At 44.8% G+C, this 23,770-nt stretch overlaps 1 protein-coding gene across 1 annotated transcript in view; it reads right to left on the bottom strand.

The window, feature by feature from the left end:
• The window catches only part of LOC144503832 (ETS translocation variant 5-like), a 34,349-nt gene that overhangs the window by 3,287 nt on the left and 7,292 nt on the right, over positions 1-23,770 (bottom strand). Inside the window, exons 6-11 of the mRNA XM_078228760.1 lie at positions 20,487-20,613; positions 16,981-17,253; positions 13,765-14,015; positions 8,019-8,087; positions 4,504-4,572; positions 3,015-3,184 (exon numbers count right to left, since the gene is read on the bottom strand). Of these exons, the coding sequence (XP_078084886.1) occupies positions 3,015-3,184; positions 4,504-4,572; positions 8,019-8,087; positions 13,765-14,015; positions 16,981-17,253; positions 20,487-20,613 (959 nt within the window). The remainder of the gene's footprint in view (positions 1-3,014; positions 3,185-4,503; positions 4,573-8,018; positions 8,088-13,764; positions 14,016-16,980; positions 17,254-20,486; positions 20,614-23,770) is intronic.

The following is a 23,770-nucleotide window of genomic DNA, read 5'->3' as shown; positions in this document are numbered from 1 at the left end:
TTCTCACTGTGGCCTCAGCAGCCTAATTTGGTTTTGAGGTAGTGTTTCTACCTTGCTTTTCCAACCGTACCAAAGGCCACTTTTACAGGTCACAGCCTCCTCTTACTTTCCTAAATGTTCTTGCTGATGTAGCGAGTCCCAGTGCACTGACATGACATACTGATTTTGGACTTTGCTCGTTTTTAAAAGGGAAATGCACCATCTGAAGTGCTAAGCAAAAGAAATGGCACGTGGGCTTTGCAAAGTAACACTGCCAACTTTGATGAGTAACGTGGGCCCCAGTTTACGACTGAGAAAGGAGGGCCTTTCTGCAACTTGCTCAGTAGAAAATTATTCCGAAATAGCATCAAGATCTGCTCGTTGCAACTTGTAGAAATATGCTCAGATAATTGGTTTTTCTGAAAGCTGTCTCCTACACATGGGACGCAAAGGAACAGCTTAGACACCTTAACCCAAATATTCATCCAATAAAGGTTCACGTAAATAGCGGAAATCATAGAATCCCTACAGTGCAGAAGGAGGCTATTCGGTCCATCGAGCCTGTACCGACAACAATCCCCCCACCCCCCGAACCTTCCAGGCCCTATCTCCGTAACCCCACATATTTACCTCATTAATCCCCGTGACATTAAGGGGCAATTTAGCATGGCCAATCCACCTAACCCACACATCTTTGGGAGGAAACCAGAGCATCCAGAGGAAACCCAAGCAGATACGGGAAGAACGTGCAAACTCCACATAGACAGTCACCCGAGGCCGCGAATCGAACCCTAGTCCCTGGCGCTGTGTGGCAGCAGTGCTAGCCACTGTACCACCGTGCCACCCTGATATCCAGCTCAAATTCAAAGCGGAGTGCATTCTAAGGCATTTATCACTAACTGCATTAATCCATTGGCATCTCCCTTTGCTCCCATTTCATAATCGATCATCTTGAAAACCAACACAGCTTGGCTGTGTGTTTCATCTTAGTCCTTGACTGTTTTTCTATTGCTTTTCCTGAGAACATACAAACTTCACACAGTCACCCGAGGCCAGGAATCGAACCCGGAGGACCCTGATACTTTGAGGCAGCAGTGCTAACCACTGTACCGCCCACCACAGCCTGCTGTTGTATTTAAAGGGTTTCTTTGATGTGAACTGTACTAGAATAGATTTGCAGCAGTCTGCATTAAACAGGGCGAGCGATCCTGCCTATCTCCAAGTTTCACTCAGATCTGGATCCATTTTCTGGCATCGCCAGTTTTCAGTAATTCCATCCTGTGCACAGCTGTCGGCATAATACCGTGCGGTTTCAGCTAAAAAACCTTTCCTGGCCCCAGCGGGAGCCAGTAACTGGCTCACCCCCATCGCTTTCTTTTCATTTGTCTTAGCAAACCCTAGGCAGCCACACATCTATACCCTTGGGCTGTACAATACTCTTCAGAGCAAACATTTTTTTTTTCCTGAATGGGACAAGATCACACTGGTATTCTTCTTCAAATAATTTGTGGAGAACATAACCCTTTTGGACTGCGTGGCTGGGGGATACTCACAAATTTAAGACAGTTGATGCCTTCATCTCATCCCACACACACAATTTTAAAAACACAGACAGTAGCTCCAGGCAAGCAAAAGATGTAAGAAGTGACTGGAGACAGGGTTGCATATTCTGACTATTTCTCCTAAATGAAGGCTTGTGACCACACCCTAACAGTGCAGATAAATGGTTCTATTAAAACCTTGGGGCGCAACGGAAATCCGAATGTGCAAAAAAAAGACAAGAAAAATGGCCCGATTGCCATGGAAACGGGGCTTCAGGCAACTTGTTTGAACTCCAGGACTATGCTCTTTTGTTCCAGACCACCACTGAACCCGAGTCCCACTATTATGTACTATTTCTAGGTAAACCTGAAATACATGGAGGGACAATTGCAGTTTATCTCCCTGCAGCCACCTCGATGGTAAATTAAATCTGATGCAAGGTTATAAAGCATACACTGTTTTTTTTTTAAAGGTTTTGTTCCTTAAATGGTTACTTTGTCTTGTAACATTCAGCAGTACGGTATACCCATGATAAAGCTGAATTATTAGTAACAGAAAATAATTCAGTTCAATCTTATTCCAGTAACTCTGCAGAACTGAACAAAAGGCAAAGTTCAACAAGTCATTCTAATTTCCATTTCTTTAATAATAGTTCTGCTGCCCCTTGGCTTTTGCCGTAACATCACTTTGACATGAAATTCGAACAATTTCTGTGGGGCTGATCAATTTATGCTGGTATGCATCTAGGGAACTAAACCAGGAACCACAGCTACTAGCTTCAAGGCCCAGGCAGCTGAAGGCAGAGCCATGAAAATCAGCTGCGCAACAAGCCAGATTTGGAGGAGCACAGAGATCATAGAATCATACAGCGCAGGAGAGACCCTTCAGCCCATTGACCTCCCACCTAATCTCATTTACCAGCACTTGGCCCATAGCCCTGAATATTATGATGTGCCAAGTGCTCATCCAGGTACTTTTTAAAAGGATGTGAGGCAACCCACCTCCACCACCCTCCAGGACAGCACATTCCAGACCGCCACCACCCTCTGGGTAAAAAAACTTTTCCTCACATCCCCTCTAAACCTCCTGCCCCTCACCTTGAACTTATGTCCCTTTGTGGTTGACCCTTCAACTAGGAGGAACAGCTCTCTCTATCCACTTTGTCCATGTCTCTCAATCCTGTAAACCTCAACCAGGTTACACCTCAGTCTTCTCTGCTCCAATAAAGCCTATCCAACCTCTCTTCATAACTTATGTTCCATCCTGGCAGCATCCTGGTGAATCTCCTCTGCAATCACAATGCGGCGACCAGAACTGCACACGGTACTCTAGCTGTGGACTCACCAAAGTTCTATACAACTCCAACATGACTTCCCTGCTTTTGTAATCTATGCCTTGATTGATAACAGCAAGTGTCTCATCTGCCCTTTTCACCAGCCAACTAACATCAATTCAAATAAATATGAATAATAGAGTCCTGCCACAGCACCTACCTCTTCAGGTTCAATTAACTTGAATTCCATGCCTCGGCCTGTCCAGGCGATGAAATGGGAATTTGATGGATCATCCAAGAGGGTTACTAGGAACTGCCACAGCTGTAAAGAACCTCGACGCTGGTATGGCAGATTTTCCCTGTACACGGGCGATTCCTGCTTGACTTTATCTGTTTTTTAAAAAAAGAATCAAGTCAAAGAATGAAACACTGGTTTCATTTTTCTTACGGATTGCTTTCCATCTCAATAAACACCGATTTTCACAGAATTAAACTCCAACCCAAAGGACATATTGCTGCGGATACCTCTGCTCAACAGAGGAGCAGTGAGAAGATTTGTATATTTTATGTTGGTGTGAAGAATGCTTGCGGAGGCTTTCCTTTTCCACATGGCCAATTCCTTCAGGGACCGACAAAAATTCCACTGGTGAGCGGGAGTGACTTGAACAAACATGAGAGGCTCGCATTGGATGTTATTGACTCAGGCTCTCAGTCTCAGCAGTTGGCACGTGACATATGCAAGAATGAATAGCTGAATTTTATCCCTTTCAATAAAACACATCCCTGTACACGCACCAACCTCCTTCCTCAATCACCATAAAGGATCATTAAACAAGGTCTAGATTCTCCATTCGTATATATTTTTTTGTTTGAAATGAAAAATTAATGTTTACATCATTACTGTAGGTCCGCAGCTCAACTGACTCACCCCACTCTGAAGATCTCATCATTGACAACAGTTCAAGGCTTAGTAATGAACATTTTCAAACTCAAAAAGCATCTTCATTTGACAACAATGGACATCTATTTGGAATAGGTCTTGCCTCGACTGTACCTGGAGTACATGATCCCCACTGAATCACAGAATCCCTACAGTGCAGGAGGCGGCCATTCGGCCCATCGAGTCTGCACCGACTACAACCCTACCCAGCCCCATAGCCCCACATATTTACCTTGCTGGTCCCCCTGACACAAAGGGGCAATTTAGCATGGCCAATCAACCTAACCCACACATCTTTGGACTGTGGGAGGAAACTGGAGCACCCGGAGGAAACCCAGTCAGACATGGAGAGAATGTGCAAAGGCCACACTCCAAACTTCCACAATGGAAGATTGGTGGCAAGTCTTCCATTTCTCCATGTCTGAAACTAGGAAAAAAAAGGGCTGGACTCTGGTTGTGGTTTGGTGGGGCAGAAGGGGGTATCATAGACATGGTGGGCCGAAGGGCCTGTTTCTGTGCTGTATTACTCTATGACAAGTGCACCTTCCAATGGGGGTCACTGATTGGTGATAAGACGCATGAAGGCTGCTAGCTTTGAACCACCAATTCTCATAATCCTACTAATCCCTCAGTTGAGATCAACTAATTTAACAGATAATCTAATTTAATATAGACTGGCAATCAAAAGTGATTGCCACTGAACCATCACATAATTCTTTTGGAACCAGAGTTAAACTGCATTAAATAATAGGTTAAGCACATCACTTACGGTCAATTCTATCCGGTACCACACACGTATCATCATAGTATAGCCGTGGATCTTTCTCATAAGGAAAACCTGAGAAAAGGGTAAAGATGGGACATTTTCAATTGACTAATTGATTACAGACTTCCATTGCCAACATTACTTCGATTCAGTCAGAAGGTTCTTCAAGCAAAATAGGAGCTTGCTTTCCAAAAAAATTCTCAAAGTTGACATTGATGCGACACAAAGCCAATAGACCTTGTGTGCTACGGAGATAAGACCTATTGAGTTACAGACAAATACAGTTTACATATCAGCCCTGGGGCATTTGACTTGTTTGCAGAATGGGCCAATAGGTGGTAAATGCAGTGTGGTGCACGGACAAGATACTAGATTTTTTTTTAAACAAGGACATGCAAGCAGCAAGATGGAAGGGCAAAAAAAATCTGGAATTTTTTCCCCCCAATGTTAGTGCTGCAGGAAGAAAAGGCCACTAAAAAGCAACTCAGATTGTGGATTTGTACACAGAATATTGCTTCTTTTTGTATACAGTATTCAGAGAAAATTTTAACTTTCTGCAACTGGGTAAATGGATGCTAGTAAATTGGTAACCTGTTTTACTGACCTCCGCTCCATTATCTGATTGAACAACAGATTACAATCCAACAGCATTCAACATGCATGGACTTTGCATCCTGATCTGTGTTGGCACAATTGACAAAACCGTACCTCAAAAAGAAAAATCACCGTTATACTGCTTTGTTCCTGATTTTAATTTTTCTTTGCAGGTTGTTCATCGGAGGCCCTGGTGCTCTGTTCATAGCTAACATTAGTACTGCTCTGTCCTGTCTTGGACTCAGTGGAGTAGCTAGTGTTCTCACTGGCAGATTCAGATGAGATTTTGATTTGATGATTTGATTTGATTTATTATTGTCACATGTATTAGTTTACAGTGAAAAGTATTGTTTCTTGCTTGCAATGCAAAGCATACCATTCATAGAGAAGGGAAGGAGAGAGTGTAGAATGTAATGTTACAGTCATAGCTAGGGTATAGAGAAAGATCAACTTTATATAAAGTAGGTCCATTCAAAAGTCTGATGGCAGCGGAAGCTGTTCTTGTTCCTGACTAATAGATTGATTGGCTATGGCTCTCTCTTTCCCATAAGGAAACAATCCATGTCTACAATCAGTTTACTAGAAAGGGAAAGAAAATTGGCAGCATGTGCATATACAGGGTGCACTGACCTGTTTATTGCCTCATGTGGTCATACACTGTATTGCAATGAAATATATAATTCATTTACCCAGAGAGAAAAAAAAGAGGAAAAGGGTCAGAGGATCTTTGCACGATCATTTTTGGCAACGCATTTTTTTAATATCCCGTGACCCACCCGAGGGTCGGGACCCCCACTTTGAAAAACACTGATCTAACTGGGCAGCATGGTGGCAGTGTGGTTAGCACTGCTGCCTCACAGCGCCAGGGGCACGGGTTCGATTCCAGCCTCGGGTGACTGTCTGTGTGGAGTTTGCATGTTCTCCCCATTTCTGTGTGGGTTTCCTCCAGGTGTTCCGGGCCCTCCCACAGTCCAACAATGTGCAGGTTAGATTGATTGGCCATGCTAAATTGCCAGTTAGTGTTGGGAGATTAGCCGGGTAAATATGTGGGGTTACGGGGATAGGGCCTTGGTTGATTTTACTGTCGGTGCAGGCTCGATGGGCCGAATAGTCTCCTTCTGCACTGTAGGGATTCTATGAAATTGGTACCTCACCATCTCTGAAGAGACCATAACGACTTTCCTGTAGGCTATAGAGACCACGTTGAAAAGGAACTATACAAAGGTCATCTGCACTTCCGAACCCATATTGACCAATCAGACTTAACCAGTCTGCTAGGACAAAGAGCCCTGCAACCTTCCTGTTATAATGCAGCCTTGAGTAAATCTTCAGTGTTGCTTAGCATTCTAAGTTGGACGGTCTAAAATATAAGTTCTAGTTAAATGGCTAAATCTTGGAGCCTACACTCAACAGCCAAAGGAGATAACCTCACCGTTCCAAAATAGAAGAATTTCATTGATTAGCCATTTTGTCTTCTGAGAAGATGGGGATGGGAGCAAGAGGATGGAGGTAAAGCAATAAAAAAAACCATTTTGTGATCTTAAAGTTTAAGGAGAATATGATTATATAGGCCAGAAAAGCTGACTGCTTGAAGTAGGCTGACACCCAATTAAATAAAAAGATACTTATCAAGTTGCAGCACCTGCATTTTAGGGTTGAGATTTTGAGCTACCTAGCTTTCTCCTAAATATATAAACATGCAATACTCCTCCAGAAGCTGAGGTACAGCTGGAGATTAACCACAGCACATAACCCTGCTACCCAGGAAACTTACATAAAGCAACATCAACAAGCAGCTAAAACCTGCAGCTGCCGATGCCCCAGTCGCTGAGAATGGCAACAGTTCCGTTAAACCCTCAGAGTTCCAAAATAGATTGGTTTCTTTTTACACCTGCGTTTTTCAATCAGATATGTCGATGTTTTAGCAAATTAAATAGAACACTAAGGCTTGATGGCGAGTGTACGAACCCATCCTTCTCTCATTATTTAACTTTAGTTGTTAAAAGAAAAAATTGCCATATTTCATAGAATCCTACAGTGCAGGAGGCCACCATATGGCCCATCCAGCCTGCACCGACCACAATCCCATCCAGGCCCTATACCCGTAACCCCACATATTTAGCCTGTTGATCCTCTGACACTAGGGTCGATTTATCACGGCCAATCCCCCTAACCTGCACATCTTTGGACTGTGGGAGGAAACCAGAGCAGCCGGAGGAAACCCACGCAGAAACAGGGAGAAAGTGCAAACTCCACACAGACAGTGACCCAAGCTGGGAATCGAACCTGGGTCCCTGGTGCTGTGAGGCAGCAGTGCTAGCCACTGAGCCAGCCCATTGCAAAGGAACAAGTCAAATTTAGGGTTGGCCATTGCCTTCGAGTTGTTCCTTTGCAAGTTTGGTTGTTGCTGCATACCCGGCTGCCACTGAAATCCTGGGTGGTTGGGGACATGGCTGGGCAGTACCCATCTAGTAGGGCCAACCTGACAGCGCCAGTTGGGCACTGCCAGTATGCCAGGGGCAGTGCCATGGAGGTGGGGCCTGAGCTGGGTGCGGTATGCCAGTGGTCATAGAGTGGAACACATTGGAAGGGCCCAATGTTGCCGATGGTCGGGGCGGGGGGGGGGGGGGGTCCACGATGTCCGTGAGGGGAGAGAGGAGGTCTTCCAGTAACACAAGGAGATCGGGGCACCCTTTCAAACCGGCGCCCAATCACTTCACAGCCAGGCTCACCAGTGTGCGTGGCCCCCCCAACCCCAGAACCAGCACGCAACTCACCACTCTCCCAAAAAATGACCGAGTTTGGGACCATCGCAGTCTGGGTTGCGCCGGCTCTGATTTTCTCATCACTAGTGAAGTCGTTTTTTGGGAAAATTGCAGCCCACCATCACAATAAACAGTGGGGGAAAAAATGGCATGACTTACCTTCTGCGTTGTTGGGACTGGTGTAATAGCTTCCTCCCGAAATGTAAGAGGATTGGCAATTAGGCACTTCTATACAGAAAGATTGAGAGAGAGAAAAAAGGAGGAATTAAACAGGTGGAGACGAGGACATTTATCGTAACAGTTTATTTAGGCAAGTGAAAAATAAGATGGGAATTGCAACTCACTGAAACATCTCAGGAACATCTCTGGGCAACTCAACAAGCAAGACAAACAGGTGTGTATTAATAATTTACACACCAAGGCAAGTGCAAATTTAAACCTTAGAACAAGCTGTCGCCACTTCCAACATGAAAGCGTCATCTAAAATGCCAGTTGCCTTTACGGGAAGAGAATGAAATTTTAAAATAAAAGGCCCTGAAATAGGGAGCATCAGTTCCTGGTGTACAGTCTTGCTCAATGCGAGAAACATGGGAAAACTGGACATTGCCGGGGCTGATCCATGTTCTTAAGGCTGTTATTTCTTGTTTCTCTTAAAAGTAAAACTCCCAAATTGTAAGATTCTGCATCAGGAGCAAAGAATATTAGGGACTTAGAGCAGTCAGACATATTGCCTACATAAACAGAATTACATCGCAGCATGGTGGCACAGTGGTTAGCACTGCTGGCTCACAGCGGATTCGATCCCGGCCTTGGGAGACAGTCTGAGTGGAGTTTCCTCTGGGTGCTCCGGTTTCCTCCCACAGTCCCAAGATGTGTAGGTTAGGTAGATTAGCCATGGTAATATGTGGGGTTATGGGGGTGGGTGGCCGGGGGGGGGGGATGCACCTTGGTAAGATGCTCTTACAGAGTTGGTGCTGACTCAATGGGCCGAATGGCCTCCTTCTGCACTGTCAGGACTCTATAGTTCTATAGCACAGAGAAAAGCTATTCAGCCCCATTGATCTACACCCATATTTATGTTCCTCCCACTCCTGATTAAAGGCTTCATTTGCACAACATTGGGTTCTTCACAGGGGAACCTACTTCAATTTAATATTTAAGTTTTAAAATCTGGCCACTAAATTGTTGAAACCATATAAAACGTGAACAACTTCACTTTTTGCAATGCTATTAACTGTCCCTCTCGCTCTCTGTTCCGACCTTCCACGTTCATCGTCTTACTATCCTGAGGCCAGAACACCAGCAAATCCCACATCTCGACCAATGTCATTTTGAATTGAGAAATTTAAACAAGACCTCAGTTCATCCCAAATTTTCAGTAAGCGGAGTCATTTAGAATTGACGTGGAGGGACTTCGATATTCTGCTAAGGCTTCTGGATGGATGGAGGCTCATAGAATCCCTGCAGTGCAGGAGGCCATTTGGCCCATCGAGTCTGTACCGACAACAATCCCACCCAGGCCTTATCCCGGTACCCCCACATATTTACCCTGCTACTCCCTCTAACCTAAGCATCCCGGGACACTAAGGAGCAATTTAGCATGGCCAATCAACCTAACCCGCACATCTTTGGACGGTGGGAGGAAACTGGAACACCCACGCAGACACAGGGAGAATGTGCAAATTCCACACAGACAATCACCCAAGCTGGGAATTGAACCTAGGTCCTTGGAACGGTGAGGCAGCAGTGCTAACCACTGTGCCTTCCACAGATGTTGAGAGTCAGAGAGCCGAGACTGCTCTTCCTCAAATGAATTTACTCGAGCTGGTTTGATGCTCCTGGCTCGAGTAACTTGGCGACCTACTTATTCAGCACAAAACCCTGTGGATGCAGTTCAAAGACCAGAGAGAATGTAGGTCACTGGAAGTTATACTACAGAACGTTGACAACACTGAGGGTACCACACATCTGTTTTATCAGCACCTTGGGAGTGTAAAACTGCCTCAAAAGCTATTTGCAAGTGGCCCGAAGGCCTGGGGTACCAGAACTCAACTGCTCATTAATGCCCAATAGGTGATCTCACCATATTCTAATTCTATACCATTGTGTGAAGATGGATACCAACATAAACAATTGGGAAGATTTTAAACCAGATACTGCTGACTTCACCTAGTTTGTTGACTCCTGTTGAACACATTCACAGAGGTCAGATCTGCAATGTAAGAGGGGCTTAGCCAATCCTCAGGTGGAGTTAGCAGTTAGGCTGCGATGAATGCCACATCGGCAACTGAAGGGGACAAACCAAAAGATTTTTTTTTAGCTAATCACTAAATAGTGAGTCCTGTTGCAAAAGGTGTACTTATGCAGTCTCCATGGGTGAAATTCTCCAGCCTCCCAGTTGCGCGTTTCCCTCGGCGGGAGGTGGCACGTTGTTTGCTGGCGGTGGGATTCTCTGGTCCTGCTGCCATTAATAGGAATCCCCATTGGCGCCACCCCACGCCAGCAGAAAACCTGCAGGCGAGGGTGCGCTGCCGACAGGACTGGAGAATCCCACTGGTGTGAATGGCCGGAGAATTCCAGCCCATGTGAAGAAGTGACTTGGTTGCAGTGAACCCATCATGAATCAAAAATCAGGCTGAATCCATAGCAATGGCTTCCTCTGTATTTACATGAAGTGTTGATGTCCAAAAGGGCCTGGGTGCCCTTGTTCATGAGTCACTGAAAGCTAGCCGGGGAGAGGCTGGCCTTATATTCCAGGAGGAGACTGGCCTTATATTCTCTAGCATCTAAAGGAATGAGAGGTGATCTCACTGAAGTATGCAACATTCTTAGAACTCAACGTTGTAGATGCAGGAAGGGTGTTTCCCCTAGCTAGAGGTGGGGAACACAGTTTCAGAATCGGGGGTAGCCCAGTGAGGGCTGAGATGAGGAGGGATGTCTTCACCTTGGAGGGTGGCGAGTCTTTGGAAAGCTCTACTCCAGAGGTCTCAGGAGGCTCAGTCATTGGGTATATTCAAGGTAGAGATCGATAGATTTCTAGATATTAAATATGTATCAAGTGAAATGGGGATAATGTAGGAAAATGTCTGCAGGTAGAAGATCAGCCATGAATGACAGAGCTAGTTCAAGGGCCAAATGGCCTACTCAGAAGTAAAAGTTTATTTATTAGTGTCACAAGTCGGCTTACGATAACACTATAATAAAGCTACTGTGAAAATCCCTTAGTCACCACACTGTGTGCGCTCAGGTACACCGAGGGAGAATTCAGTATGGCCAATGCACTTAACCAACACGTCTTTTGGACTGTGGGAGGAAACCCACTCAGACATGCAGAGAACATGCAGACTCTGGACTGAGTGACCCAAGCTGGGAATCGAACCCGGGTCCTGGTGCCATGAAGCAGCAGTGCTAACCACTGTGCCACCATACCTCACTCCTATTTTCCTATGAGAGCAGTTTAAAATTTTGGTTTTCACTGCACTATCAAATTCCATATTACCTTCTTCTGCCCAGCCCACACTCCATTAAAAGAAGCGGCTGTGACTGCAATATATTGCAAGGCCTGAGCATTTTGTTACATTGCCCTCCTGGTGGAGAAGCGCAAGTAAAATTGGTTCAATAGTAGCTGCTTGCTGTGAACCCACATGTTAATCTGTTCTCCATGCAACATCAAAGCAAAAGCTGATAGGATAGGATAGAATTCTTAAAAGTTTTAAGGCCTGAAGAACATCTGTGACACACTTGTTGAAACTCAAAGTTGAACTTGAAGAAGTTTGAAGGATCTAAAAGATTCCTCTGTATGTGTGCATGTTGTATTCAGGTACACAGTGAGTCAGCATGGAACACAATAAACAAATGGCACAGAAGGCATATTTGGGGACAATGGGGGGGATTCAATCTTCACAAAGCGGACTGATGTAAAGGCTACATTTTCTGTTGGAAGCAAACAAAAGAGATGAGGATAACAAAGATATTTTCCTCAACATGAAGCAGCCAGACAGTCCATCTGGTCAAACCAATTTGGGCTGCAAGATCCCAGTTCTATGGATTATTCTGACATTAAATGAGACTTTGGATTCTTACGACAACTAAAAATGAGTGTTGACTGAGGGTTGCACTTGGCCACGTGAGATTGTTGCAGATTACATTCTCGAATTAAAGAAACTCTCTCCCCCACTGTAGTATGGCCCGAATTTAAAAAAGCAACCTTAGAGACATGTTTGTAGGAGGTCTAAAGAATAATGAGATCTAGGCCAAGCTTTTGAACAAAGCAATAAGAGGACGTGTAAAGAGTTCTTCAATGAAGCCACAGCCATGGAATGGCAGAAGGAAATAGTTGCAAATTGCAAGGGAGTTCTTTTCCAGATCTGGTAGGGAAGGTGACAATGTGGACTTGTCTGTTTGCACATGCTCCCGGTGTCTGTGTGGGTTTCCTCCGATAGTCCAAAGACTGGTTCAGTGGATTGGCCATGCTAAATTGCTCCTTAGCACCCAAAGGTGTGTAGGTTAGGGAGATTAGTGGGGTAAATATATCGGGTTACGGGAATAGGGCCTGGGTAGGGTGCTCCGTCACACAGTCGGTGCAAACTCAATGGGCTGAATGGCCTCCTTCTTCACTGTAGGGATTCTCTGATTTAGGAAAAGTAAACAGGAAAACCAGGCAATTGCTGTGGAATCTGTAACACAACCATTTTAGCGAACTGGCATCATTTCGTAGAATCATAGAACCCGACAGTGCAACAGGAGGCCATTCGGCCCATCGGGCCTGCACCGACAACAATCCCACCAAGGCCCTATCCTTGTAACCCCATGTATTTACCCTGCTAGTGCCTTTGAAACTAAGGGGCATGGGCCAATCAACCTAACCTCCTTGCATTGTGCTAAGTGGAATAGGGGAATTATTTAATTTTTGGAGGGGATACAACAACTGTCTAGCTATTACAAATAAATTCTCCACTCCGACCCATCTCCAACCAGCATGCAAAGCTGGGTCAGCCAGTTCCACTGGACTGACAGGTGACAGCAACACCTGCAAAGAAAGCAGCTGTTTCCTGGCCATTGTCCAATTAAATCAGATGTCTCTGCTCGCAAACCAGTACTCCCTGGATTTTTTAATCTGTCAGATGGACCAATAAACACCTTTCGGTAGTCAACGTGAACATGGGAAGGAAAACTTTATTTATTTATTATTTAAAATCATGTGTAACCATGACCTACATTAGAAAAAAAATCTGTTCTCTTAAATCTTTGGACGCTATTAGACGTTGTCCTTTAGCTTTAAATCTTTACCATCTGCTTAGCTTTACTGTAGATCACCACTCAGCCTCTTATAGGTGATGGTATTTTTAGTCCTAAGCTGATTAGAAGAGTTTACAGTCACATGACAGAGCATCAAATTAATAACACACTTGAAGAAACAGTTTTGCAAACTGCATGAAAAAAGATTGACCTTTAAATATCAACTCTTTTAAAGGCTTATTTTGGTTTTAAGCACAAAGGACCTGCTACCTAACACAGGACAATCCACGGACATTAAAAATAAAAACTAGAGGAAGTGAGTTATTCCGAAAGCTGGTGACTTCCCCCTCACCTCCCATGAAAGGTTGGCCTAAATGAAAGGTCACTTTTGTAAAGCATTCTCAGCCACATCTGTCAAACAACATCCATGAAGTAAGTGTGTGAAATGCCAACCAAGGCCTATCGCCGTGGTAACAAATCTCTCAGCTTGCTGATGTCAAAGATAATAAAATACCCAAGGGCAGGAAGGCTGGCCAGACTCATTCCTTCAAACCATCGACAACTCAATCATTTGACAACTTAAGAAAAAACTCATTTTACACCTACTGAAATAACAGGTCAACGCGATCTGTAGGCCTCACCACCAGGCCCGAATCGGGGAACCAACCTGAGTCATAGCAGTAGTCTCTTGGCTCCTGCTTAATCCCGAGGGGGGGCTGGAAATTCTGTCTGCTGGGACCACTGACGCCTGTAGCAATATGATCATAACGCGAGTCATGGTACTCCTGCTTAAAGCCCTGAGGAGATGGCGAAGGCATCGGTTCGGACATCTGGCGTTGGTAAACTTGCCGACTGTCACTGGAGACTCCTGACTGGGGTGGGTATTGGTGGCATGGCTCAGACATCTGCCGGTGGAACCTTTGATGATAAAACAAAGTCAGTGTCAGTCACCTCTCAAGACACAGCACACTAGCATCAAAGGGCTCTTTATTAGCCAGATGTTTAAAAAAAGGGTTGAATAAATATCTTCTGTGTGCCTCAAATAAATCTGGGTAGCCCACTCTTCTCTCGTTTCCGCACTCTCCGTAATATTATGGATTGTTGCCCAGATTGTCTGCAATTGTTGTAATTTGGTACAAATGCATGTCGGTTGAACACCAGATGCACATTATGAAGCACCAGGGATAGCTAACAAACCTTTACATCATGTGTAGACACATATAAACATATTAACAGCAGGATGGTGGCACAGTAGTTAGCACTGCTGCCTCAGTGTTACTGTGTTTACCCAAGTCCAACGCTGGTATCTCCACATCATACCTCACAGCACCAGGGACCAGAGTTCGATTCCTGGTTTGGATTACTGTCTGCATGGGTTTCCTCCAGGTGCTCTGATTTCCTCCCACACTGCAAAGATATGCAGGCTAGGTGGATTGGCCATGCTAAATTGCCCCTTAATATCCAAAAATGTGTAGGTTAAGGGGATTAGCCATGGTAATTAAAAAAAAATTATTCATGGGATGTGGGCGTCACTGGCTGGACCAGCATCTATTGCCCATCCCGGAGGGCATTGAGCGTCAACCACATTGGTGTGGCTCTGGAGTCACATGTAGGCCACACCAGGCAAGGGTGACAGATTTCCTTCCCTAAATGACATTAGTGAATGAGATGGACTTTTGTGATAATCGGCAATGGTTTCATGGTCATCTTTAGACTTTTTCATTCCAGATTTTTTTATTGAATTCAAATTTCACCATCTGCCATGGTGGGATTTGAACCCAGGTCTCCAGAGCATTACCCTGGGTCTCTGGATTACTAGCAGAGCGCCCCGTGAATGTTTGGGGTTACGGGGATAGGGCGGGAGAGAGGACCTGGGGAAGATACTCTGTCAGAATCAGTGCAGACTTGATGGGCTGAACGGCCTCCTTCTGCACTGTAGGGATTCTATGAAGCATAAAGGCAATTATTTGAAAGGCCAACCATACAAACTGTACAATAAATGTGACTCTAAGAGGGTGGCCTGGGTTGAAAGCATACATTTTGGAGAGAGACATTGGATGGTATTTTCTCACATACCCCCCCAGCATTTTTGGCAGCGGCAGAGACAGCCCACCATTGGCTGGTGGTGGGATCTTCCAGTCCCGCTGCTGTCAACGGGGTTTCCCGATGTTTGCACCCTCTGGGGTGAGGGGGCAGAAATCCCGCTCATTTGATTTGGTAACAGGCCATGAACTCCTGGACTGCAGAACTGAACACAGGGGTTATAGTATTGTCATAGAATGGCACTTTCACATTAAAATAATGTTGGTTTGGTCTCAAAACTACTTTCTCTTCAGGAGGGTAAGTCAGTACACATCCAAAATTTACCACTCGAGAATCTTTTAGCACCTTGAAAGGTGATCCCACACAAAATCAGCTCTTTGCAAATCATCTGGGCCTCCGGCACCACTTTCTGTGCAAGACGATCCTTCACAGCTGACTGCGGGCAGATTAGTCCCATTTCCACTTCGTATCAAAGTGCCTGCCAAGCTGAAATCCATAGCATCGCTGGTATGTCTCCATCGGAACAAACACTTCCAGATGGTCTGTAGCCAGCATCCCGTGCATACCACTTGGCAAGAGTGAAAGCCAAGAATTGTGGGAAGCAAAAGCCGCCACGGAAGCAGGTGCCATCCCGGGAGCTGCCGTTGCCCGAAATACTGCGCCCTTTTAGCACATCTTCCTGCACTCCTTTAGGAGAAGGGCAGCTCCTAATAGGTCCTTAATTCTGATCTGCCCAAAATAACTCCCATATGCACATAGAAGCAGGGAGATAAAGGATTTGACCTTAGAAATAAAATTCCTTCCCTCCTGGGTAGGGGAACATGAGCCAAAGAGCCCAGTGCGTTCCGCTGTGCGCTATTTCTGCTGATAACTCATCCAATTAGTGGGGTTGGTATTTTAAAGACAAAAGTTAAGCCTGTCTTTTGCAAGTGCAGCATGTAATAATTGAACCAAGTAGCATCTTGGGGTAAGTTTTACCCCCCTCGTTCAGAATGCACATTCCAGTGGAATAAAGTGCACCAAGATCAGCTTCTCCAGTAAATGTTCCCTTCTCCACTGTGCCACCCCCCCTCCCCCCACACTCACCATTGTTTGCCCTTCTGCCTCCATTCAAAGTCTTGGTTCACACTGAGGTACAATTCCTCAGCTAGCCTCTTCACTCATCTTGCCAGGTTTTCACAAGCCAAGACAGTGGAGCTTGGCTATTCCACCACAGGGGCCATCACAACTGAATGCAGGCTGTCCTCACTGCAGTAGGGCTTTGACTCATAGAATCCCTACAGTGCAGAAAGAAGCCTTTCGGCCCATCGAGCCTGCACTGACAACAATCTCACACAGTCCCTATTCCCATAACCCCATACATTTACCCTACTAATCTCCCTGAGACTAAGAGGCAATTTAGCAATGCCAATCAACCTGACCGGCACATCTTGTGGGAGGAAACCGGAGGAAACGCATACAGACATGGGGAGAACTCGAAACTCCACACAGACAGTTGCTGAAGCTGGAATTGAACCTGGGTCCCTGGAGCTGTGAGGCAGCAGTGCTCACCACTGCGACACCCATTGCCTTTGGGCAATGATTTCTTCGTTTCCTATTACAAGGAATGCTACTGTCAACTGTGGCATTTCTCCTGCAGGCCTGACTGAGATTGTGGGATGAAGCAGAGACCAGGGGTCAAAATCTTCACAGTGAGACAGAACTGACTGGGGAAAAGATTTCACAACATGCGCAGATCCAAAAAGTAATCAGGAACTGGGGCCACTATTTTCTTGCAAGATTCATGGAGCACTTTTAAGCACTAAGTTGGGACTGCTATAAACCGTCAGCACATTCTTACCTGTGCTCTGGCGTGTACTGGGACTCGCTCAGGGTCTGCGACATCTGAAGTGGGGGCTGGGGAGGTCGAGGTACTGCGAAGGTCTGTTGCTGCTGTTGTGGAGTTGACGCGGGAACTGCAGGCTGCACGGGGGATGATATCGGGCCATGGGCCGAGGCTGGCACTGCTGGGGGGGAGAGGTGAGAAAGAGGGGAATTCTGATGGACTGGAGACACAGGGGTGGCTGGTGGAGTTAATGGCTTGAACCCAGCGGGGGGTTTCCTATCATAGGCACTGCAAATAGAAAAAGCACAAAGATTAGATACTTTGCTGGTGTTTCACTTAGCACATCATTCACTTTGCATTTTAGGTTAGCATTGGTGAATAGTTGAGTGGAAATACAATAGTCTGCATCAACCTGTTACAATTAACAGCTCTTTATGTAAAACTGTGTGCCCTGAGGCGATTTGTGTGTCACCTTCGATGATAGCCCATACGATACAAATCTATTCAAAAGCAGTTTCTCAACCAGGCCACATTCCTCAGGGTACAATTTCCTCATCATTTCTCCATGATTCGTGATTTTCACTAAAGTGAAGCCTTAATTTGGGATTGGGGGTGTTAAGATTGTGAAAAGCAACATTTGAAACTACTTCAGGCCAGGTCAGGTACTTTCCAACAGAAACTGGAGTGAGATCGCATAGAACAATACAGCACAGAAAATGCCCTCTGGCCCATCGAGTCCACACCGACACATTAGAAACACCTGAACTCCCACCTAATCCCATCTGCCAGCACTCGGCCCATAGCCCTGAATGTTATGAGGTGTCAAGTGCTCATCCAGGTACTTTTTAAAGGATATGAGGCAACCCGCTTCCACCACCCTCCCAGGCAGCGCATTCCAGACCTCCACCGTCCTCTGGGTAAAAAAGCTTTTCCTCACATTCCCCCCCCCCCCTAACCTCCTGCCCCACACCTTGAACCTATGCCCCTTCGTAACGGACCCTTCAACCAAGGGGAACAGCTGCTCCCTATTCACTCTATCCATGCCACCTCGATTAAGTCACCCCTCAGTCTTTTCTGCTCCAATGACTTTTGCTACCAAATAAACCTGTTGGACTTTAACCTGGTGTTGTTAAACTTCTTACAATGAAAACAACCCAAGCATACACAATCTCTCTTCATAACTTCAATGTTCCACCCCAGGCAGTATTCTGGTGAACCTCCTCTGCATCCCCTCCAGTGCAATCACATCCTTTCCATAATGTGGTGACTAGAACTGCACACAGAACTCTAGCTGTGGCCTCACCAAAGTTCTATACAACTCCAACATGACTTGCCTGCTTTTGTAATCTATGCCTTGATTGATAAAGGCAAGTGTCCCATGTGCCTTTTTCACCACCCTACTAACATGCCCTTCCGCCTTCAGAGACCTGTGGACAAACACGCCAAGGTCCTTTTGTTCCACAGAACTTCCTAGTGTCCTACCATTCACCGAGTATCTCCTTGTCAAATTACTCCTTCCAAACTGTATCACTTCGCTTTTCAAGGTTAAATTCCATCTGCCACTTATCTGCCCATTTGACCATTCCATCTATATCTTCTTGTAGCCCAAGACACTGCCTCACTGTTAACCACCCATTCAGCCTTGGTGTAATTTCCTCTCCCTGACCCAGAGTCACTGAGGAAAATTGTAGTACCCTCACAGCAGGTGCGGCTAAAATTCAATTGCTGACGCTAACCGTGGGAAAGAATCTAAAATCTACCTTAATTATTTTTCCATGCAAGAGCTGTCTTTCAGAACACAGGGTTCCTTCAAAAATTGGTCTACATGCACATTTAAATTAGGCTGGACTAATTTAACAACTATACCAATCAGCCATCCTCACTCTGTAAATTAGATCCCAAACTCTGGCCGGAATTCTCCGGCCATTCATGCCCGCCGCCACTGCCAGTGACGACGAACAATTTGACATTCAGCCAAATCTCCATTCAGTGCAGCGGGACAGGAGAATCCCGGTTGTTAGCGAAGTCGGAGAATTGGGCCATCTCCACAGATGCTGCCAGATCTGCTGAGTTTATCCAGTGTTTTGTGTTTTTATCTTTTTCTTATCGTGGCAAAATTCACTCTTCAGTGTATTTTACAAGTAGTTCTGTAATCATTACAATGTATGGAGCAATAGGCTACTCCCAGTCAGCCTGAGTCACAGTTTACGAACATACAGATGAACAAGGAGTAGTAAGCCATTCGGCCCTTCAAATCTGCTCCACCATTCAACAGGGCCATGGCTATCGGATTGTGGTCTCCACATTCCACCTACCCCCGACCACCTTTGAAACTGCAAGCATGTCCTCCCTGTGCTATAGACCGTGTGACTATCAGAATAATAAAAGTACAGTAAGAAATAAAGTTGCGGGAACACATGTGCACCAGGATAGATGATGGGGATGTTCACTTGACTGTCAAACAATTGCTTCAAAATCAGAATGAGTAAAGATTATGTGACAAGCATGATGTGACGTACTTGAAGGGGAGGTCATGGCCTAGTGGTTTAATGCTGACTATTAATCCAGAAACTCAGTTAATGCTCTGGGGACCCAGGTTGGAATCCTGCCACGGCAGATGTTGGAATTTGAATTCAATATTAAAAAAAATCTGGAATTAAGAATCTAAAGATGACCATGAAACCATTGTTGATTGTCAGAAAAACCCATCTGGTTTGCTCATGCCCTTTAGGGAAGGAAATCTGCCATCTTTGCCTTGTCTGGCCTACATGTGATGCCACAGCAATGTGGTTGACTCTCAATTGCCCTCAGGCCACTAGGGATGGGCAATAAATGCCAGTCAGCCAGCGACAGCCATGCCCCACTGTGGTGAACCATCGTTGGTTCCCACCAGGTAGTACTGAGCCAGGGTCTGGCCAGTACTATGAGTTTGTATATATGTTACTGTTGGGGTTAGGGTTGGGCTGTTCTACATGTTACTGTTGGGGTTAGGGTTGGGCTGTTCTACCTGTATTATAGTTATTATGGTACATCCCAGTCGGGCTCCGCCTCCTGGGAGAGGTATAAAGGTCACTGCTCTGTCTGGGACCCTTCAGTCTGGGGTCGTGTATTATATATGGTAGCTCTATTGTAGTAGTCAATAAAAGCCTTTATTTCCTCGAGCATCTCTAGCCTCGTGAGTTATATCGCGCATCACCCACAAAAAAAAAATCATCACTGGAGAACACAAAGGGAAAAGCTTTGAAGGGAAGAATGGTGCAGGCTCAGCTGGAGTTACAGCAGAAGCAAGGGCACTTAATGAGCCAAGGTACAGGATGAGGAGTGGGGAGGGTAGTAAAGACTCGGAGCGAAATAAAGCAGAAAAAAATAAGGCAACTTAAAAAATTTGTACTTGTATGACACATCACTGACACTCTCAATGTCTTAAAGCACTTCACAGCTAATGAAATGACAGTTGTTGTGGAAGCAAAAAGCACAAAGAGTTGAGGATTGCTCAAATCTAAGAATAACACATTGCGTACCTATAACTGTAGAGGCAGTTTTCACCATAACTAGAACTGAGGCGCTGCTTGTGACGGCAGGACACATCCGTATTTGGGCCGTCGGATTCTCGCTTGACCTTGGCTGGAGGCGGTCCATGAAATACCACTGAAAGAAAATAAGTTGACTTTTGTAACTCTAGCTGCAGAAACTGACAGATGTAATACGAAGATAGATAAATGATGAATCCGCACCAACTAGAACGTGATTGGACATTAAAGGCCATCTATAATTGTCCAGCTGAAAGGTGGTGGCGCATTGACTGTAAACGGAACCGTGTTATTTATATGCAATAAATGTTGAGAGATTTTTTTTTGCAGGGGAGGGGAAAGAAATGTAGAAAAAAAGTGGATCCCCATAAATCATAAAATCCCTACAGTGCAGAAGGAAGCCCATCGAGCCTGCACCGACAACAATCCCAACCAGGCCCTATCCCCGTAACCCCACATATTTACCCTGCAAATCCCCCTGACACTAAGGGGCAATTTAGCACGGCAAACATCTTTGGAGTGTGGGAGGAAACCGGAGCACCTGAAGGAAATCCACGCAGACACGAGGAGAATGTGTAAACTCCACACAGTGACCAAAACCGGGAATCGAACCCAGGTCCCCGGTGCTGAGAGGCAGCAGTGCTAACCACTGTGCCACCATGCTGCCCCAACTTGAAATACAGAGGATGAGTCTGCAATGGTTAGATTTCTCTAATTTATAACATTCCACAATATTTATAAATTAAGTACACATCCTTAAATATCAGTATAAATCCACATTCTCTGAATACTTAGTCATATTTCACTTCGTTTTCACACACACTAAATGACTATCCACAAAATTCAGCAGATAACATATGAATTCTCTTATTGTAGTGTATCGGATTCACTAACTAGACAAGGCAGATCTAACTGTTGCACTCCAAAGCTCAAAGTTTACTGTGAAGAAATATTTTCACAGAGAGTGAATGGTTTACAGATGGAGGCCGTTCAAAACAAAAGGCCAGACATTGACCCTCACACCTTGTGGGAAAGTTAATGATCTTTCCAAGTTTGAATTTCACTCCCCAGAGAGAGATTCCAACCCTTCCCAGGGAATGAGAGTTGTTTTTTAAAAATCACCTACAGGATTATCACTCAAACCTATGAAGAACAAGTCATACAATTTATTTCCTAGACTTCATTACCAAATGCAGGAGAAAATTTAATAATACCAAGATTAAAAATGCAGGCATTAAAACATGTGTGGCTAATATGCTTCATGTTTCCTGGAAATGGAATTGTAAGCACTGTATTCATACTGTGGCATATTCTGGTATGCATACATAAACTATCACTGTAGAAATAATATAGAAACATATTGATCTATATCATCCACATATATCTATTTCCCAAAAAGCTATATGTTGTAACAGCAGTTAGCACTGTTGCCCTACAGTAAGAATTTTAACAACACCAGGTTACAGTACCAAGGACCCGGGTTCAATTCCTGGCTTGAGTCACTGTCTGTGCAGAGTTTGCACATTCTCCCCGTGTCTGCATGGGTTTCCTCCAGGTGCTCCGGTTTCCTCCCACAGTCCGAAAGATGTGTTGGTTAGGTGTATTGGCCATGCTAAATTCTCCCCCAGGTGCCAGAGTGTGGCAACTGGGGGATTTTCATAGCAACTTCATTGCGGTGTTAATGTAAGCCTACATGTGACACTAATAAGTAAATAATTAATAAATAAACTTTAAACCTTAAACAATGTTTAAATGTATCCACAAAGAACTGCAGCCTGGAACTAGCCCAGCACCACCTGCATGATCTACAATTGCCACATTACTTGTGGCATATACCTTTGGTATTTGGAGATGCCTATCAGCAAAAGGCTACAGTTATCTTTTCAAAATTTTTGGCACAAAACAAAATTGGTGCCAGAGCCAAACCTTTACCAAAGACCACTACCAATGCACGTTAACATCGGCTAAATCAATTCTAAACATCAATCAAGCTGTGGATCACCGCAGCCAGACCCAGAGAAGAAACTACACAATGGGCTATGGCCCTGGGCTAATTGCTTCCATCCATCTTTCCTAAGCAGATGATGCAACAGTTCACTAAGGGATGACTTCCCCACAGACGAATAAGCCGATAAGCTTCACAAACACAGCTGGTGGCTGACTGCAGGAATTCAACTGTGCAAATAAAATCTACTTACAATTATCAGAGGAAAAATTATCTGCCTTGTAATTATATACAACTGTGGCAGTTAATGTACAAATTTCTTTCCAAGTTGAAGAAAACTACAACTTGCATTTTTAACAAACTGGACTCTCAGAATATGGTGGCACAGAAACCAAATCACTTCACGTTGCAAAGATGCTGGAAAATCTCAGCAAGTCTGACAGCATCTCTGGGGAGACAGAATAGAGCCAACGTTTTGAGTCCAGATGAGCCTTCGTCAGAGTTGACTCGAAACGTTGGCTCTATTCTCTCTCCACAGATGCTGTCAGACCTGCTGAGATTTTCCAGCATTTTCTGTTTTTGTTTCAGATTCCAGCATCCGCAGTATTTTGCTTTTATCGCTTTACGTTACCCCCACTTCACTATCCAAAAACATAATTTTCTGTGAGTGAGCAGGGTATGGGTAATGAGATGAATAACCAAGTCATTTAATGTGCTCGGTGCATCATGTAAGGACCGAGCTACTGCTGTACTTTCTCAAGTGCCTTATGCTTCGCTGTCTTTTAGTCACCATGATAGTTTGTGTCAATGTTGCACCTTTTGTTTTGCAGTCACTGTGGGTAGAATGTGACATTGTACAATCAATCTGTCTTTTGGTAACAGCACATTTCACCACTGCAGACATCAGCAGCAATAAAGAAAAGCCAAAAGGATTGCTTACCAATTATTGTGCTCTGTATTTGTTTAGCACCTGCTACAGCATCACACTTCAGCAAATTAAAGATCATTAGCATGCACTTTACAAGCCAGGTTTCATGTCCAGCCGAATACTTGCTGTTAATTAACACAGACTGAGATGAGGGGCAAACTTAGCATTAATGGTTTCTTAGCTAACTGAAACATTCAAATTCACTAGCCCCCAAACCACAATCTTCAAGTCAAGAAAGTCTTAATTTCTTCTACCTTGCATGCCATAAATATAACAGGAGCTAGTTATATCAGCTTACATTTACAATGGCTTCAATGTAGTTAAACACTTCACAAGAAGGTAACCAGAAAGACAATTGACATCAAGATAGAGGATAAGGCAATGGGACAGAAAACCTATTGG

Source organism: Mustelus asterias, chromosome 14, assembly GCF_964213995.1.
Source record: "Mustelus asterias chromosome 14, sMusAst1.hap1.1, whole genome shotgun sequence".
Classification (NCBI taxonomy): Eukaryota; Metazoa; Chordata; class Chondrichthyes; order Carcharhiniformes; family Triakidae; genus Mustelus; species Mustelus asterias.
Note: the sequence above shows the minus strand (reverse complement) of the source record. Positions and strands in the feature narration are given on the sequence as shown.